The following is a 19,758-nucleotide window of genomic DNA, read 5'->3' on the forward strand; positions in this document are numbered from 1 at the left end:
CCTAGCCTTAAAATCTAGTGACGTGTGGATCTATCCAATATTACATCAATAACCACTTGAGAACAGCTACTACTTTCTCTAAGCTTCACCAACAGGGTTAGAAAACCTTCAAATTCATTCACATTCTCATCTGGAGAGTATACCTCAAAAGTTGCCCGTCGTATTTTCAATCAGCCGCATTTTTCTCTCCTAAAGGAATACGGTCCCAGAGCTGTAGCAACTGTTCACCAACCTGAGGTTCCAGTTCCTACACCAGGGAAGGGGGGAAAGTGATGGTGTTATAAGGCCCGGCTATAAAAAGGAGACCACTACATGGAAATGACAACTAGCCTCAGTAGAGGCTGCTTCAATTACAAAGCCGAAGTTACGTATTTCACTCTACAGGGAAATTTCTTACATCTTGATGTTATTTCAAATAGTGAGATAAAACTGGCCATTACCGGTTTAAAAAAATGAACTATGTCAAGACATTCTTGACAATGAAGACAGAGGGAATCAAGTAATCCATCCTTGAGCATATACTTGTACTCAGAGCTGTAAAATCAATATACCTGGCCATCTCGACTTATTTGTACTTTCTTGTTGTCGTTCCAAGGGTTGAGTAAGTGATGAGCAAACTGAAAAGGAAGACTTTCTTTCCGGATCCACTCCACCTTGAATACTCCTCCTAAGCCAGCAGAGCCCCAATCCTGACTCTTCTCACGTCCAATCTCTGAAGACATTCGAGCAAAGCCCTACGACACATTTAAAATGTTAGAATCTAAATAAAACCAGTTTTTACTCTGTATACACATCAGGTGGTATCCAAATCAGAGTAGGACCATTGAAATAAATTAACTGAAGTCCATCGATCTCAGTAGGTTTATTCCAAGTATGGCTTAGTTGGATAGCATCTATTCTCACTTAGTAGGGAAAAAAAACCTGATAGGTTTATGGGTTGTCTTTTTATCCCAAGCTGACTTCTAATATTTCTTGGGGGAGCAGGATATCCAAAATAAAACCATGTGTCAGGAGAAGAATATGTTAATATGCTTCTCTGACCAGTTTTTGCTTGAAAAAATGCACAGCATTCTTTTTTTTACCTCAATACATTAATTCATAAAACAGAAAGAGGGTTTTAGAAGTTGTTTTCCTATCTCAAGCCAAATTCAAATGCTTTGGTGTGGCAAAATGTCCCCCCATAACGCCACGTGTAGTGCTGCAGAAGGAGGCGACTTCGCTGCTTATCCGGGTTGTTTTTTGCTTGAAAAACCACACGAATCTTAGTACTGTCTGGGGTAAAGATTCATTTATAAGAGTCAGCTGTTTTTCTTCAGGCGCTTAGTTGCCGCGGGTGGTCTTTGTTTACAAAAAAGAAAATGTAATTGTTAAGTGGCTGAAGTTTGAGGATACTGTTTACTACCATGTTTGAGAATACTGTTTACTACCATGAAGATGAAAATAAGTTAGGAGGATTACATTGTGGATCTAGTTCTGTATAAATGTCACTCCCAGGGTGGATTTCAACCCCATTTTTCATGTGAGGTTGCCTGTTTCTAGTAGGTTTCAGAGCCTTATTAAATGCCAGTCCTTTTCAGAGCCTTATTAAATGCCAGATCACAACTTGAAAAATTAAGAAATTAACTCTACACACAAGTTGCCTATATTACATCACTGGAGGAAGGAAAAGGACAAATTATAGCAAGGTAAATGTTGTGAATGTAGCAGATGTTGTTATAGTCTGGTAACAATTTTGCAACATACTCATCAACTTCAGTGTATCAATTTCTCACCTGAAAGTGTCCCGATCCCTGAACAGAAAATACTAAGTAAACAACACTGCTCTCCCAAAAGGCTCGGTTCAGTTTTCGCTCATTACTTGGGGTTGTAGACCAAATCCCCTTCTGCTGTGAAATCTCAAGGTTTCTCAGGTTGCTGCTTTTCATAATGAAGTATCGAACTGGCATATTTGGTCTTGGAGAAGGAGACTTGGAGCCCTGCAAAAACAGATACCTTTTGTAATGTTTGGACACACTCAACCCACTATGTCCCAGCAATTAACAGTAAGACCACATAAAGAAGGCTGATCGCCAAAGAATTGATGCTTTTGAATTATGGTGCTGGAGGAGACTCTTGAGAGTCCCATGGACTGCAAGAAGATCAAACCTATCCATTCTGAAGGAAATCAGCCCTGAGTGCTCACTGGAAGGACAGATCCTGAAGCTGAGGCTCCAATACTTTGGCCACCTCATGAGAAGAGAAGACTCCCTGGAAAAGACCCTGATGCTGGGAAAGATGGAGGGCACAAGGAGAAGGGGACGACAGAGGACGAGATGGTTGGATAGTGTTCTCGAAGCTACCAGCATGAGTCTGACCAAACTGCGGGAGGCAGTGGAAGACAGGAGTGCCTGGCGTGCTCTGGTCCATGGGGTTATGAAGAGTTGGACACGACTAAACAACTAAACAACAACAACAAGACCACAGCTGCACTACCTGGGGATAGGCTATATTTTGGCTGGGTATTACATTCAAATTCAACAGTGAAACCTTAAAAGGGTAAACCAAGAACCATGGTACAACTTGTGGTTTTTCTGGAAAGAGATAAATCATGACCACAGATCCGAAGGTAACACTAAGGTTCAGCCCCGAGTACCATGGCAGAAGCATGACTGGAAGAGGAGCCTTGCAGCTGCAATCTTGTCTGCAGAAATCTACATGTTCATGCATTTGCACTAAGCCATGGTCTGTCTTAGAATTATATGAAAACCAGGTCAATGATTAGACATTTGTTGTTGTTTTTTAATGTATGACCTTTAAAGGTATTTTTAAAGGTATGACCATACCATTCTTGTGGAAAGCAGTTCAATAGTTGGTATCTTTGCTGTCAAAGGAATGCAAATACGAAACGTTGCAAATTAAGATAGTAATGCAATGTTGCAATACATCAAGTTGAATTTTGTTGGGATCTCTAGCTCTGCCCCTTCTGCCATCTGCTGTCAATAGGTCTCTAGAAGCAGCCTATACATTTAGGACCAGTTCTTGCTGAATGCCAAAAATCTTGTAGGATACACGTACAGGTCATATTTTACCAAATGAAGTCAGCTCTGGTATCTAAGCAGAGCTGTTTTTCTGGCTCTTAGGAGAATGAATCAAGTACCATAGTCAACCAAAACTGAATTGAGGAGAGAACAGGATTATACAAAAGTAGTCAGCTCTTTTAAAACTTTATGTTTTTAAACATTTCTACGGCTCTCGATTTAGCCTAAGATCTACCGATCCCTTAATTTTCTTCAATGATTCTCAAGGTATTTGTGTTTCTGCTCCACATATAGACACAAAAACCTCTGAGAGGGTACTCCTGGTTCAAGGTGGCAAAGAAATAAGCCATACAAATTTATCTGAAAGAGCTTGAACCATGTACTCCAGAAAAGGAAATCAAACCAGCAATATTTGCAAAATGTTGTCAGCTCCAGGGTACTATGTCGGGTTTTACTATTTCAGCAAGCAGTCAGCAGCTTCCAAAAATTTAAAACAGGATGAAGAACAGCTACTGTACCTTCCCAGATGACGGAGGAGAAGGACTGGCACAGGGGCTGGGGAAACTGCTGCTGTCTGTAGATTTCACAGACGACTGGTCTGACCTATCATCTGTGCTTCGTTTGGAATGCAAAACGCTTCTCTCTTTGTATTTCAGGGGTTGGTGAAATGCTGGAGATGCAGACTTCATTAGAACTCTGTTAAGTTGAAAGCAGAAAACCACGTTTAATGAGGATCAAGCAATTCTAGGGAATTGATAGGGAACCGTGGCCCTCCAGATGTTGGGACTGCAACTGCCATGATCCCTGACCATTGTCCATGTTGGCCTAGGTTTGATGGGAGTTGGAATCTGACAGCATCTTGAAGAGCCACAGGTTAGCCTCCCCTGCTCTAAGAGGTTTCCTGAAGACACCATCTGCTCACACTTATGGGGTTCCAAACTCTGGTCGACAGGCGGAAGCAGTTTTTCTGTATATACTAGCAACCCAATTCATAAAAAAGCGGCATAGGGACAAAGTCAGGCAAGCAAGGATAACAGGTTTCCAGACACATTATTCAGCAGCAGCAGCAGCAGCAGCGGAATGCACAGCAGCCGTTTGCCAGTTACCATTGAGATTTATCTCTGTGGAACTAGGCATGAGAAGGCAGACTGGTGTAATGGCTGCTAGAGTCAAACAGCACCAATGCCTTCTTATTTCCTTCCCCTGTAGTTCTAATAATAATAATAATAATAATAATAATAATAATAATAATAATAATAATAATAATAATAATTTTTATTTATACCCCGCCCTCCCCAGCCAAGGCCGGGCTCAAGGCGGCAAACAATCAATAATAAAAACAAGTTGAATGATTACAACTTAAAAACAAAATTAAAATACAACATTAAAATATTGAAACATTAAAATATTAAAATGTAGCATCATCGCAGGACGAGAAAGGAAAAGAAAAAAGAGAGGGAGGGAATCAAGTTGGCTCCAAGCCAAAGGCCAGGCGGAACAACTCTGTCTTACAGGCCCTGCGGAAAGAAATCAGATCCTGCAGGGCCCTGGTCTCATGAGGCAGAGCATTCCAGCCAGTGTTGAAAAGGTCCTGGCTCTGGTTGAAGCTAATCTAACTTCCTTAGGGCCCGGGACCACTAGGGTGTTGCTATTTATGGACCTTGAGGCTCTCCGTGGGGCATACTGGGAGAGGCGGTCCCTTAGGTACGAGGGTCCTAGGCCGTGAAGGGCTTTAAAGGTCAAAAGCAGCACCTTAAATCTGACCCTGTACTCCACCTGGAGCCAGTGCAGCTGGAAAAGCACTGGGTGAATATGCTCCCATGGCAGAAACTTTCTGGGGAAGGGACAGTGCAATTCACTATTTTTGTATTTCCTTAGTAAGCAATCTATTCTATTTATTTTTCTCTTGTCAAATTGCCTTGTACTCTTTGAAGTGTGCTTTTTACAAGCTTTAAAAATCGGAACGTTACCTTAATATTGTATTGTTCTGTTCTTTGTTTATATCATAGCTTAAAGTTGCTTTGGGGGGATTTCTGAAAGAGAAAACGGCTATATATTTTCAAATTGTTTTAGAGACATTTTACAAACATGTTGAAGACTAAGTTCATATTATGCTCAAGTCCTTCATAAATATTCCTTTGCTTTTCTATATATTTCTGGTTCTTGCTGATTGTTTTTAAATACTGCAAAGAAATGAATATTGTTGAATAAGCTTTTTTGTTAACGCTGTATATTTTTAAAACTACTCTGTTAGCCATCAATGTTGTGTGAAAACTAATTTCAAAATTATTAAAAATGGTCCTGAATATGTTCCAGTATTATTAGATTACCTTTTTAATGATGCTGAAATTACGTTAAGCTTAAACGGTGATTAAACGAAATTACACATGACAATTCTTATTTTTTAGCAGTATATTCTAAAGTTTAAAAAAATTCATGTACGTATGTGCACATATATATGTGAGAGAGAGAGAGAGAGAGAGAGGGAGTATGTGCATGCCCCCATAATAGAAAACTGGGATTCCATGAAGTATCTTTGCATATAAAGTTTTGTGTTTGTAAGTCTGCCCTCCTCCTCAATGGCTTTACCGGACCAGGCAGGAGGGGGACTCAATTAAACTTCGGTCCAGCTATCCCTATTTTGTCCTAATGCATTTTAGTAAAGCTTCAGATATTTTGGTCAGTGGAAGCAACAAGTCAACCAAAATGCAAGGAAGATGTAGGAAAGCATAGAACCTCAGATTTCACTTCTGTTTGAAAAAGACGCACAACCACAATATGACTTTCTATGGGCATGCACTGTCAGATTAGGTCAGGAGCCTAAACACCAGTCAAGAACAGAAAGGAACTCTCCCTCCATCAAGAAATACAATGTATTAGTTTGAGGTGACCCAACTGTGGGTTTGCAACTGCTGAGCGACAAGCAATGAGTGGACACAGAGAGGAGAGCTTATGCCACCTCTGGTGCTCTGGTGCTGGTGGGGGGAAAACTACAGCTTCATCCAGGGATGGCCAACCAACAGCCCTCTGTATGTTGCTGAACTACAATTCCCATCATCCCAGATCACTGGCCATCCTAGCTGAGGTTGATGGGAGTTGGGAGTCTCAAAAAATGTGGAGGGCCAAGGTGAGCTTTAAAGCATACAGACACCTCACGGGGTTAAACCCTTTGCACACTATGTGCTTCCTAGTCACGGCAGGCACAGAGCACAGTACTGTGGACAGTACTATCCACTAGATACTGACCTTTCAGCATTAAAAGCATCATCTGCGAATTCTGCTTCTGCTGAGCTTTTTCGGCTAGTGTTTGATCTCCATGAAGACGCCAGAGGAAGTTCTTCAGATGACATGGGTCTTGGTCTTTGCCCAATTCCCGAAGGCTGCTGTAGACCTGCAGACTGTTCTTCAGTGCTTAAAACAGCAATGATTGCTCGTATGGTTGCCTCATCAACTTGAGACCAGGGCTTTGAAGGAGCTCTCATGCGCCGTAAAAATAAACTATGCCATTTTTGCCTCAATTGCAGGAGTAGGCTAGCAGCCTGTAATAAACATAGTTTATAATTTTATATATATATGTCTTGGAGACCCTTCCAAGAATGCTTGGTGACCCTTTATTGAATATAAGTGTATTAAATAGTTTTGATAACTCCAATACTTTGAGGAAGTTTGATGTCAGCAACATGATTCCTGAAAACATCCTTTTGTTCCAAAATATTTGGAAGATTTTAAAAAAAAAGTATTTTAATTAATATTTCATTCCTCTGTTATATCTGTAACCATGCCCAATGGCAAAGAATTTCAAGTTTTTCAACTGGGATGATTATTCTCATAGTGATAGAGGATAGGTCCAGAATTAAACTGCCCCTGCATGGCTTTCTTGCAGCACCGTTTACATAGGTGAAAGGACATGAATGGCTAAGGAAGAGGGAGTTCAATCTAAATCAACATCAATAAATGGTTGAAACATCTGATTTTTCCACCCAGGCGAAGTGCACAGGTTTATGTGTCCCGTCCCTACCTCCAAACTCCATACATTGATCAAATCTGGAGCTTCCATTTAGCCAGTAGAGATAGTAGCCTCTATAATGGACACTTATAGAAGATCAATCTAACCACCTTCTAAAGTCATCTAAGTCAGTGGCCATCACCACATTTTAGGATAGCAAATACCATGTTAATTATGCAGTCTCTGAATCTAAAGCCAATAAATTTAATTTAACTGAGAGAGAGGGGAAAATACCTCCAACAACTTTCTTCACATCATGTATGATGTTAGAAAAACACACTAAGGTCCCCTTGCTGTTTATTTAAAATAAAATAATCATCATCATCATCATCATCATCATCATCATCATCATCATCATTATTATTTTTATTTGTACCCCACCCATCCAACTAGGTATTAATTCCACATATTGGTGAAGACCAAGCCCCAGCTCCCAGCTGATCTCTCCCAACTAAGTCCTCCAAACATTTTAACCTTTTCTCATATGGAAATGGTTCCAATCCCTTGTTTAATTTATTCTGACTCCCCTTTTTGTGCACCATTTCCTACTGTACAACAGTGGGGTTTTTGTTTGTTTAGATGCAGTATCTAGAACATATATTTTAATGTGGTCGCATCATAGATTTATAAAAAGTGATTACGATGCTGGGTGAAACGAGAGAGCAAAGAGTTCTGTTTCATTCAGAGGTCAGTTTTTGAGCCTGGAATCCTAATTTTAAGTCATTTTGAGGTCAAAATGCTGAAAGTAATTCTCAAGACTGAGCTTTTTCCTTTCAATTATTTTCAGATGAACCATGAAGTACGCACCTCTGGGTCTAATTTGAAATGAAGCCATTCATCCAGTTTCAAGGCAGCCAAGTTAGCAGTAGTTCTGTCTTCCATCTCACTATCACTGCTGTCATTAGGAACACCATCCACTATATTAGAGAAAGGCAGATCTCAGACATTAACATTTACTGTACTCCGTACTTAAACCGACAACAATTATGAAATGTATGCATTCTTAATATGCATCAAGATTAATCTGCTAACTTCCTACCTGGTGCCTGGTTCAGAAGCTGCAGCTAATGGAAAATGCAGCTGCTAGGTGACTTAGTGGGACACCCAGACTGACATGTTACACCAGTGTTGTAAGATCTGCACTCAAACCCTATTAGTTGTTGACATTTAAAGCGCTAAATAACCTGAGAACAGGATACCTAGCAACACAGAACTGGGCCTTCCCAACGAAAGCACTCACTCTCTGGAATGAGGTGATGACAGTCATGACATTTAAGATCTTACAGTTACCCAAGCTTTCCGGGACTCCAATTCATTTCTTTCTTTCTTTCTTTCTTTCTTTCTTTCTTTCTTTCTTTCTTTCTTTCTTTCTACTCTGCTTAGTTTTATTTGCAATATACAGCTGCATTTTGCTTTTATCTCATTTACTTAACAGGTTAGCTTATATGACAGTAACCACATTCATATTTATTTTAACAAAACGAACTGTTTGAAAGAGCTGCTAAAGTCAAGACAATCTACACTTTCTTCCCAACAGTGAGGCGCTTTCCCTGCAAGAAAACATAATGTATGTTTTGAATTTAAAAGGGAAAAATGAGAAGAGCAAGTGCCAATTTTTCATTCCCCATCCCATTATAAAAAAAATGTTTATTTTACTTTAGCGCAGGAAACAAACAGCTCTTAACAACTGCTAACACAAGTCAACAAGTGGATTAGATCTACCCACACATGCATATTAAAACCGTGTTTCTTATTCTAGCACTATACCTCTGAAGGAGGAAGGCTCCTGCAAAGCATTACTTGGCAACCTAGCTGATCCACAGAAGAGGGCCACAGTGACTGGCGTCACAGTTGAGCAGCACCTGATATTGGCTATGCGGTGGGCTCTTGTCATTTCATCGTATATGAGCCAGTCCGTGGGAAGTGCCTGAATAGCTGCCACTTGACCATTCGCTGGAGGAATCTGTTAGGCAGTAACGCAGAAGGAACAGAATTGCTTCTTTGGGTTCGATAAAAAGGGACAATTTAAAACATCTGTTTGCAAGCAAACTTTCCCTAGCCCTCTGAAGAAAACGGGCAGGGGGGACCCAATGCACAGCATTGCTGAATCTGAACCATTGTGAACCTCCTCATTGCTGTATGGGAGACTACGGGAGCTCCATATAAAACACACAAAAAGCTATGCAGAACAAAAATACACAGTCAGGTAGCCTGAAGAAGGGTAGAATCCTGCTGCCTGAGGTGGGATGCACAGTCCACATGAGGAATGCTGTACAAAGCCATTACAACACAGACGTCCTGAAACAAGATCAGGTAATACCATTTGTGCTAAAACAAGTTTAGCAAAGAAACTCAGCCAAGGCTTGTGCCACCTTATTTTATTAGTTCTCTGCTTCCTCGTTAAGAATAACAACTGGGTCGTTATTATTTAAAATACGTTTCTAAATAAACAAAGCATTCAAAGCTCACGGAAGAACTGAGGTTCTCATATCTCCCACACTAATATTTTAAACTTTATACCTTCTTACCTTTTTATACTGGGGCTGGCTAAGAACGGAGGTAGGATGAAATCTAACTTTTTTTTCTTTTGGCCCAGTCAAAACAATGTTCTCTCTGTCAACATGAACTATATTGGGGTACATTCCAGCTACTAAGGCACCTTTCACCACAGCCCAGTTCTCAGAGTTGGTGTTAACATCTCTTATGTCGCCACCACCTCTGGCTCTTACAAAACCTAGAAAGAAAAAAGAAAGAAATGTATGTCCTGCTAATTAAGAAAGCATTATTAACTTCAGAGACTCATGTCAGGGATAGCCTTTTTAGCTCCCACTCTGTCATTAACGGTATACCATTTTGAGCAGTGAAACTTGGGCATTCGGTTCCAAAGGATCTTGCCTTGGTTGCAGAACGGGAGAATAAAAGTTATTTTGCACGAGAACAAACAACACCCAAACACAGTATTTTCTCATTTAACTCAGGACACAATCTTTCCTGCTGAAACTTATGGAAACAACATTCCTGTCAGGGACTGGGCATAGGAGGAATGGTGGAGACTGCCTCCCCAGCCTGACCCTTCCAGAGAAGAAGACAGTTCAGAATTACTACAGGGGTTTGAGGAAGGTCACAGCTCAGAGGCAGATGAGGGGGAAAGCTGAGAAATAATGGAAGAGGAGGAAAAAGAAACACCAGAGGGGGGACAGCTGACAGACACAGTGTAAGTAAACCAAAGGTTTGGTTGTAGGATAACTGCTCCAAAATAAACCTCAAAAGATAGCAACTGTATCCCTGATCATATACATAGGAATCAATAGTACAGTGAAATCCAGGAAGAAAGCTTGAAGACTTTGTGGGGCAGATTTCAGGTTAACAAATATACAGATATATATGTATTACCTGATGCTCTGAGTTGCCCAAGCAGTTGTGTTCTCATTCCTATTATAATCTCCATTGTTGCCTGAGAAAGGAAATTCTTCTCACAAAAAGCTCGTTCCCAGCCATCGCTTCGCGCCTTTTGCCATGCCTGTAAAACAAGTTGATTTAAAAGAACTTTCAGAGTAGTTAATGTTTCTTCAGTAACCTTTTAAAATGCAACCCCTGACAAACACACATTTCAAGATGTTCAGATCATTAGTATAGAAAGCCTTGATTTCTAGAATAGCAATAATTTATCTATGGTGTTGCTATATCACACAATTCACAGGCAGATTGCCCTGCCCACCTGTCAAAATCTCTTGCTGTCCCTGCAATCTCATCTGACCACAGGAGAGGTGGGGAATGAGCTCTTTTTGCAACAGTCATGGCATAAGCCTGACATAGTATAAGCCCCAAGTACTCTGATCCAGTGAGAAAGAAACGGAACACATTTGGGGAATACCCAATTCCTGAAGGCTTCTCTCTACATTGTTCAACTACCAGAACATTGCTAGGAACAGCTATACCACTTTGCAAAGAAGAATCCAAGTGCAAGTCCATGGTTTTCCCCCCGCATCCATGGGCAGATGAGGAAATATGGGTAGTATGCTATTAGCATTTCTCCTTAGTGTCATGGATAAAAGTAACTTTAATTAATCCTTGCTTAATCATAATATTAGAGCAATCCACCTGGCTGCAAGGAGGGGATGGGGACATATTTTTCCCATAGCACAGCTTCCAACATTATCTGTGTACAATTATTCAACTTAAAAACAAAAGATTCATGGAAAAATGGAGATGAAGCAGGTGATTAAAGCCATGGCTCAATGGAAATTAGAAACTCATCTTTTCTGATTGTTAAAACAATGCTACCGCAATACAAAAGCTGGGCTTGCATATCTCCAAGCAGCCCACCCTCAGACTCAGTTTAGAGCAATAGCAGTCTTATAAAGCAAAGGCCAAAGGAAGACGATACACATACAATCAACATAGCACTGCTTTTCCAGCTGGTAGCAGTTTAAAAGGGGAACAAGTGGCAGGTGGCAAGCAGCAAGGGAGGGAGACAAGAAGCAGCAGCCATAGCAGACAAGGTGTACAAAGGCTTGGTAATTGGCCTCCGATAACATTAGTTTACTAGACTGAACTAGGTAGCATTTCAAGATGTGTTAATCTAGCTTAAGCGCCTCCTTGCTTTCTGACACATTTCACAAAGATCATAAGTGTTTTGGGGGGTTTTGTAGACTCGCAATACCTGGAAAGCCCGGAGAAGAGCCATATGGTCACTAAATGTTCCTGCAGTAAATCTTTTTCTACACAGCATGGCTGCACGCTTTTGAGAGGCCTGTGTAGGTAACACGAATGGGTCGCGGTATGCAAGGGTGCATGCTATTGTCAGAATAGGATCCAGGCACTTCAGAACAACGGCGCACAGCACCATTTTGCCGAGATGAGGTTCTACTGGTAAGTCAGCCAGATGATAGCCAAGTTCTGTCAGATCCTCCCAGGTATCCATAGCATCTATTGTCTATTTTTTAAAAGAACAAACAAAATCAGCGTACAAAGAAATGCACATTTCAAAAGCAGGTAACGACTAGACTCCAAATTTCAATTAGCTTAGCAACTATTTCTCTTGTCGTGGCTTCATCTGAAAATGCAAGTGAATTGTTTCATACAAACAATTCAAACACAGACTCATGTAAAGCCACTTTTGATCAGTTATTTCCAGGGCAAACTTCAGAGGAGAAGTATTAAGTAGGGCACTGATGAAATTGGGAAAGGTGCTTACAGATTTTTTTCAGAGCTAGTAATTTCAGTAGTTATGCAAAAAATTAGTGTTTTAGGAATCATTATAAAAGCTGGTAATAAATAAAAATACAGGGGCAAGAGTAGCTTTATTTATATTACTCACCTTAAGCATCTGTACAGCATTTCTTATTATTAAAGCAGGAGGTGGTTCTGGAGCTTTCATCAAGAAGTCAGCAATTGGACAGTTGATGGGAGCTAGCAATTTTGTATGCAAACAAAGCTCCTAGAAATTAAGACACGTTTCAGAAAAACCAAAATACACAATATAATGTCCTTACATTGAATGAATTTACTTTATTATGGTCACAGACCAGCATAAGCAAAACATCTAAATAAAAAGCATAACAGTACCTCTAAGCGGATAATTATTAAATTAATTGGGAGCAAGAACCAAACGTAGATTAAAACATATACATAGAATACTTGATTAAGGATAGATATATTAAACAATGTGCTTGCAGTGCAACTCTATACTTGTCTGTTCAGAAATGCCATGGATTCCAATGGGATTTCTATAAGTAAAGTGGGCATAGGTTTACAGGATTAATTAGTTACTTATTTTTCCCCCAAGTATTAGCTCAGTAAATGCATAGGAGAAAAACTGATTGCTCCCTAGTACTTAACAAACTCTTATGCCAGTCTGACATTTGAAAATGTGTGAACTAAAATACACAAAATTGAATATTCAGCTTTAATCACCCCTGATCCAAAACATGTGGTAAAGCTGTAACAAAAATAAAGAAACTAAGAATATTCACACTTTCAGTATAGCAAGTCTGCAGGAACTCTACTGAAAAGTGTTAGTTTATTCAGCTCCGGCCCATCTGGAGCTGATACGGCTCATCTTGTCTTGAGCCCAGCAAAGTGTAATCTCGTAGGCCGCAATGAAAGGATGAGGCCGGTATGGCTACATTGCTATTTTATTTCGCTATACCGAGAACACACAAATGTACATCTTGCCTCTGTGAGAGCAGAGAGCAACTCTCAACAAAGGAACGACAGAGCAAAGAAACAGGAAACCAGTGAACGTCACATCCAGTCTCCCTTTCCCGTGGGAACCCAACAGTAACTGAACTGTGGAATGAAAGCAGTCCCATGACTTGCAGCTGCTGCTCAGTGAGGGAAGCAGAAACCAACAAAAAACAAGTACCACCTTCAGTGGGATCAAGGAATCCTGCCTATGATTTCACCTTAAGGTGCAATCAATTGCTCATTTCTACTTAAGCCTTGATATATAAAAAGCAGCTAAAGAAAAATGTTTGCTTGTGACATTCTACAGACATTCTGTGCTAACTCATACAATGTTGTTCCTGCAAAGGAATGCAAATAGGCAAACAAACCAGGAACACCATCATCAGTGACTACCACCGGAGACAACACTGAAACATTGTCCAAGGCTGCTTTTTGGGATGATGTGAAGTAGAGATGCAGGACACTCTTAATACTGATCAGACTTCCACAAGTATTATATAGATGGACTACTGCAATGCGCTCTACGTGGGGCTACCTTTGAAGGTGACTCGGAAACTACAGCTAATCCAGAATGCGGCAGCTAGACTGGTGACTGGGGGCGGCCACCGAGACCACATAACACCGGTCTTGAAAGACCTACATTGGCTCCCAGTACGTTTCCGAGCACAATTCAAAGTGCTGGTGTTGACCTTTAAAGCCCTAAACGGCTTCGGCCCAGTATACCTGAAGGAGCGTCTCCACCCCCATCATTCTGCCCGGACACTGAGGTCCAGCGCCGAGGGCCTTCTGGCGGTTCCCTCATTGCGAGAAGCGAAGCTACAGGGAACCAGGCAGAGGGCCTTTTCGGTGGTGGCGCCCGCCCTGTGGAATGCCCTCCCATCGGATGTCAAGGTGATGGACAACTACCTGACATTCAGAAGACATCTTAAGGTGGCCCTATTCAGGGAAGCTTTTAATGTATGATATTTTAGTGTTCTTTGGTTTCTGTGGAAGCCGCCCAGAGTGGCTGGGGAAACCCAGCCAGATGGGCGGGGTACAAATAATAAATAATTATTATTATTATTATTATTATTATTATTATTATTATTATTATTATTATTATTATTATTATTATTATTATTATAAATACAATGGGTTATTTTAGATTCTTTTAAAATTGAGGTGTCCTGTGGTAAGTGCTTCAAACAGCAACCTTCCACATACTGGTCATGTTCACACATCCTGCTAAAGCATAGCTTAGCGTGACATGAATAAAGAAGAATTCTTGCATATTCTTCCCAACCAGCTGGGAAGCAAAGGTCAATAGTTTCCAATGCCATGAAGCCTGAACCATTTCTCAGTCTCCAGAGGCTTCAGCTCCAAGTAAACTGGTGGGAGGACAGAAATTAAAAAGGAAACAAACAATTCTAAACCATGGTTTGGAGTCTAAACTATGGTTAGCACAAGTCACGGTTTGGCTTGAAGGTTGAATGGGACCTTTGTGTTATAAAGACCTCTTTGGATTTAACAATACAAGAAAGATCACTAACCTGTAGTGGCATTCTTAGTAGTTCTGGGGTCTGAAATTCCAGCATATTTTGAAATCTGAGTCTACTAAAAAGTCGGAAACAAATTCCAGGTCGACAACGTCCTGCCCTTAGAAACAGTTAAGTATTATTTAAGGTAAGTCAATACATAGAAGAGTAGAATTTTAAAAATGAAAGCAGGAAAAAGAGATGTTGAAAGTAGAAAGTAGATTTCATAAATAAGCTCTTTCAGAAGTGTCATTCATTATAACTTTTGCCTGAAGGGCTCAAATTAATTGGAAATGTAACATGCGCTTCTTAAGAATACTACAATATAAATTTTAAACACAGGGCTGGTGTGTGATCCAAAGTGAATAGTGTGAAAAGCACAACCAGATGTCTCCAAAAAGATATTATTTCCAGAAATAGTCTAAGAAAGGTTTTGCTGAAAAATAAAAATAAAAGTACTAACATTTAAGCTTTTTTAAAAATCAAAATTAACCTGTTTCAAGTAATCTTATACCAGTAATTCTAAGAATTTTTTTTCTTGAAAAAATAAGAATAGTCTGTCTGTAATCTGTTCTTAGAAGAAAATATTCATGATATTTGCATTACCTGCCCTTTCTCTGAACGGCACTAGCTTTAGAAATCCATACCATCTTCAGCATGGTCACACAGTTCAATGCATCAAAGGACTTCTAAAATTTCAAGAAAACACTTTTATTAGAATGTAGATTTAGAATAGCAAGGTGAAATGAACACTTGAATGATAAAATAATCTAAATTAACAATAGTTTTGGGAAGTGATTTTGGCATACATTGGCCTGGATCCAGGCGTGCCCTTCCAAGAACAGAAGTTCTCTTTGCATTTATAGAAGGCACTGAGATTCATTTGAGGCTCCTGCTGGAGAGAAGGGAGGAGGTGAATTTCCCCGATTCCACTTTCCATGTTTCCATCTCCAAAGCAGCATTTCAGGGCCACAGAGAGCTGCTGGAGAACTGGCAAAAATCAAGTCCCACGCTTCCAACAGCATAGCATCATCTTGAGATCTGAATGCTGGAAATCCCTCCACTACAGACTCAGGTTGCATATATATGTGTGTAAAAACAAATCAGTCATAAAGACACTACTGCCTCCACTGTGCCTTATTTCTGAGGAAAACATGAACCCTGGGTGAAAGCCAAGACCCCTGGAATCTCAAACTAGCTGGAAATTGGGGTGGCATGTAACAATATTTTACACATTGTACAGTGGTACCTCGGGTTACATACACTTCAGGTTACAGACGCTTCAGGTTACAGACTCCGCTAACCCAGAAATATTACCTCGGGTTAAGAACTTTGCTTCAGGATGAGCAGGACCGGGGCGGGAGAGTGCTAGAGTTCTGTCTAGTCAAGTTGAGTGGGATCAATTCCAATCTGTTACCTCCGAGGATGTGGACAGGCTGCTTGGACAAGTGAAACCAACCACCTGTCTCCTGGATCCTTGATCATCCTGGCTTATAAAAGCTAGCTGGGAAGGACTGGGCGATGGGCTTCGTGGGGTGGTGAATGCTTCCCTCCATGAGGGAGCCTTCCCAGACCCGCTGAAAGAAGCGGTTATTAAACCGCTTCTTAAAAAACCATCTTTAGATGCGGCCACGATGGCCAACTATCGCCCAGTCTCAAATCTTCCATTCCTGGGCAAGGTGATTGAGCGAGCGGTTGCTGAACAACTCCAGGCACGCCTGGAAGAAGCGGACCATTTGGATCCCTTCCAGTCGGGATTCAGGCCTCATCATGGGACTGAAACTGCCTTGGTCGCACTGGTTGATGATCTCCGGCGGGCTAGGGACAAAGGTGAGAGCTGTTTCCTAGTTCTGCTGGATCTCTCAGCGGCGTTTGATACCATCGACCATAGCATCCTTCTGGACCGTCTTGAGGGGCTGGGAGCTGGGGGCACTGTTATACAGTGATTCAGCTCCTTTCTCCTGGGCCGTGTTCAGAAAGTGATGGTGGGGGATGAGTGTTCAGACCCCTGGCTCTCACTTGTGGGGTGCCTCAGGGTTCTGTCCTCTCCCCCATGCTTTTCAACATTTATATGCAGCCGCTGGGAGAGATCATCAGGAGGTTTGGGCTGGGTGTTCAATAGTATGCGGATGATACCCAGCTCTACCTCTCTTTTAAATCAGAACCAGTGAAGGTGGTGAAGGTCCTGCGTGAGTGTCTGGAGGCAGTTGGAGGATGGATGGCGGCTAACAGATTGAGGTTGAATCCTGACAAGACAGAAGTACTGTTTTTGGGGGACAGGAGGCGGGCAGGTGTGGAGGATTCCCTGGTCCTGAATGGGGTAACTGTGCCCCTGAAGGACCAGGTGCGCAGCCTGGGAGTCATTTTGGACTCACAGCTGTCCATGGAGGCACAGGTCAAATCTGTGTCCAGGGCAGCTGTTTACCAGCTCCATCTGGTACGTAGGCTGAGACCCTATCTGCCTGCGGACTGTCTCGCCAGAGTGGTGCATGCTCTGGTTATCTCCCGCTTGGACTACTGCAATGCACTCTACGTGGGGCTACCTTTGAAGGTGACTCGGAAACTACAACTAATCCAGAATGCGGCAGCTAGACTGGTGACTGGGGGCGGCCGCCGAGACCATATAACACCGGTCTTGAAAGACCTACATTGGCTCCCAGTACGTTTCCGAGCACAATTCAAAGTGTTGGTGCTGACCTTTAAAGCCCTAAACGGCCTCGGTCCAGTATACCTGAAGGAGCGTCTCCACCCCCATAATTCTGCCCGGACGCTGAGGTCCAGCGCCGAGGGCCTTCTGACGGTTCCCTCATTGCGAGAAGCAAAGCTACAGGGAACCAGGCAGAGGGCCTTCTCGGTAGTGGCGCCCGCCCTGTGGAACGCCCTTCCAGCAGATGTCAAAGCGATAAACAACTACCTGACATTCAGAAGACATCTTAAGGCAGCCCTGTTCAGGGACGTTTTTAACGTGTGATATTTTACTGTATTTTTGGTTTCTATGGAAGCCGCCCAGAGTGGCTGGGGAGGCCCAGCCAGATGGGCGGGGTATAAATAATAAATTATTATTATTATCAGGATGAGAACAGAAATAGTTCTCCGGCGGATTTTCGGCAGCAGGAGGCCCTATTAGCTAAAGTGGTGCTTCAGGTTAAGAACAGTTTCAGGTTAAGAACAGACCTCCGGAATGAATTAAGTACATAACCCAAGGTGCCACTGTACTAAAACCCTTCTTTAAATGTTTTGTTTACAATACAGCACACTTTTAGTTTATGGTAAACTAAAATTAAATGTGAGTCTAAGATAAATTTGAGGGGTTTTTTGCAATATACAGTTGTGTTTTATTTTTACCTCATTTTTAGCAACTGCTAAACTTTATTTTATGTAAACCACTTAGAGACTACAGTGGTTGCGAACGGGATCCATTCCGGAGGCCCGTTCCCAACATGAAAAGAGCGCAACCCGCAGTGGCGCATCTGCGGACGTGCGGGTTGCAATTTGCCACTTCTGAGCATGATGTCATTTTGTGCTTCTGCGCATGCGCGAGCAGTGAAACCCAGAAGTAACCCTTTCCGGTACTTCCGGGTCGCCGTAGGACGTAACCTGAAGCAAACGTAACATGAGTTATGACTGTATTATATTAAGCAGTATCTTAAAAAAAAATAGATAAACAGGCAGATGGCATACCTCCTTCATTTTTCCAGAGTCAATCACAAAGACAACATCATTAACTGTGATGCTGGTTTCGGCAATATTTGTAGAAAGAATCTGAAACAACACATTATGCTGTAATAACAGTTGATGTGAAAAGAATGTGGATTGATAGAAATGGTTAAAAAGTAATTTGATACTTGCTATTTTGCGGATGCCTGGGGGAGAGGTCTTTAGAACCTTCTTCTGATCTGAGGTCTGCATATTTGAATGCAGCATAAAAACTTGGAACCTAAAGGCAAAGAAGTATGAACTGAATGAAATGCAGTCTTCTAAGAGTAAAACCGATATACCAAAATAAAAGTTGCAGATTTTTTTTACCTGTGAGCATTATCAGCAAACCTCTTGTCATCAAACAGGATGCGGTCCCTCAAGCCAACAATCTCATCATATCCAGGAAGGAAAATTAAAACCGCTCCTTTAAGACAAAGTTCCAAAGTGAAAGGAAATAGAGTAAGAGAAAGCTATGCTTAGCATCTGGTCTTTCATTATGAGCTCGGTGGTAGAGCAGAAGACCCATGGGGTCTTGGGTTCGAGTCCCATATTTTGCAAAAGATTCCCACATTGCATGGGGTTGGACTAGATAATTCTCATGGCCCTTTCCAATTCTACAATTCTATGATTCTAAACATAGACAGGAATGGGCTACATATGATCGGAGGGCACAAAGTACAAGTTTGAGGCTTGTGCCCACTAATGTAGTCTGTGCTAGTGTGAAGCAAAACCTGCCCATCTCCATTCATACACATGGGGGCCCTGTTTATAAGAACCATCCATAGGAAAAGAGGAGTGGGGCATAATCACAGTCAAATGCATTTGTAAGATAAGAGCAGTCTTGCTGATCAGACAAAAAAAGTCAATTTACTGCAGGACTCTACTTCTAACAAGCTCACATGTGGAATATGACAGCCTTTGGCTTCCAACAAATGTTTTATGTGCATAGTAGTCTAGGTGCCAGAGCACAGACTAAAGGATGTGCATGTAAAAGATGCTTAAAATGAAAATAAGCACTACATCTGCATTTACCTGCATCACAGCTGTGACAGATGTTGTATAGCAGGTGCATGATCAGGTCAAGATCCACTTTTTCATCATCAAAGCTGTGATGATAAGCCTTTAGGAGTTCTCTGTCTTCTGCACTGAGTTCACTAGCATTCGCATGGACCAAAGAACTTTCATCGAGATTACCTGACTCTAGTGAGGCACTAAAATACAAGCATCAAAAAATACACGTCAAACAATTGGCAATACTTGCAGAACATGGAAACAGATTTAGAAAAATATAATTTCTGAAGCTGTTGGTTCCTAGATCTACTTCCACTATTAT

General features: G+C 41.5%; 1 protein-coding gene across 2 annotated transcripts in view; it reads right to left on the reverse strand.

Annotated features, from left to right (window-relative positions):
* The window catches only part of YTHDC2 (YTH N6-methyladenosine RNA binding protein C2), a 35,745-nt gene that overhangs the window by 1,971 nt on the left and 14,016 nt on the right, over positions 1-19,758 (reverse strand). Inside the window, exons 13-30 of one of the 2 annotated variants that reach the window (XM_081213538.1) lie at positions 19,458-19,636; positions 18,753-18,849; positions 18,576-18,663; positions 18,408-18,488; positions 15,333-15,415; positions 14,742-14,847; positions 12,344-12,463; positions 11,687-11,959; positions 10,417-10,543; positions 9,552-9,757; positions 8,791-8,986; positions 7,831-7,940; positions 6,264-6,556; positions 4,988-5,050; positions 3,536-3,713; positions 1,773-1,976; positions 552-734; positions 144-247 (exon numbers count right to left, since the gene is read on the reverse strand). In XM_081213538.1, the coding sequence (XP_081069664.1) occupies positions 167-247; positions 552-734; positions 1,773-1,976; positions 3,536-3,713; positions 4,988-5,050; positions 6,264-6,556; positions 7,831-7,940; positions 8,791-8,986; positions 9,552-9,757; positions 10,417-10,543; positions 11,687-11,959; positions 12,344-12,463; positions 14,742-14,847; positions 15,333-15,415; positions 18,408-18,488; positions 18,576-18,663; positions 18,753-18,849; positions 19,458-19,636 (2,668 nt within the window). In that variant the 3' untranslated portion in view covers positions 144-166. The remainder of the gene's footprint in view (positions 1-143; positions 248-551; positions 735-1,772; positions 1,977-3,535; positions 3,714-4,987; positions 5,051-6,263; positions 6,557-7,830; positions 7,941-8,790; positions 8,987-9,551; positions 9,758-10,416; positions 10,544-11,686; positions 11,960-12,343; positions 12,464-14,741; positions 14,848-15,332; positions 15,416-18,407; positions 18,489-18,575; positions 18,664-18,752; positions 18,850-19,457; positions 19,637-19,758) is intronic. The other variant, XM_081213539.1, reaches the window with a different exon arrangement.

Source organism: Podarcis bocagei (assembly GCF_964188305.1).
Source record: "Podarcis bocagei genome assembly, chromosome: 11".
Classification (NCBI taxonomy): domain Eukaryota; kingdom Metazoa; phylum Chordata; class Lepidosauria; order Squamata; family Lacertidae; genus Podarcis; species Podarcis bocagei.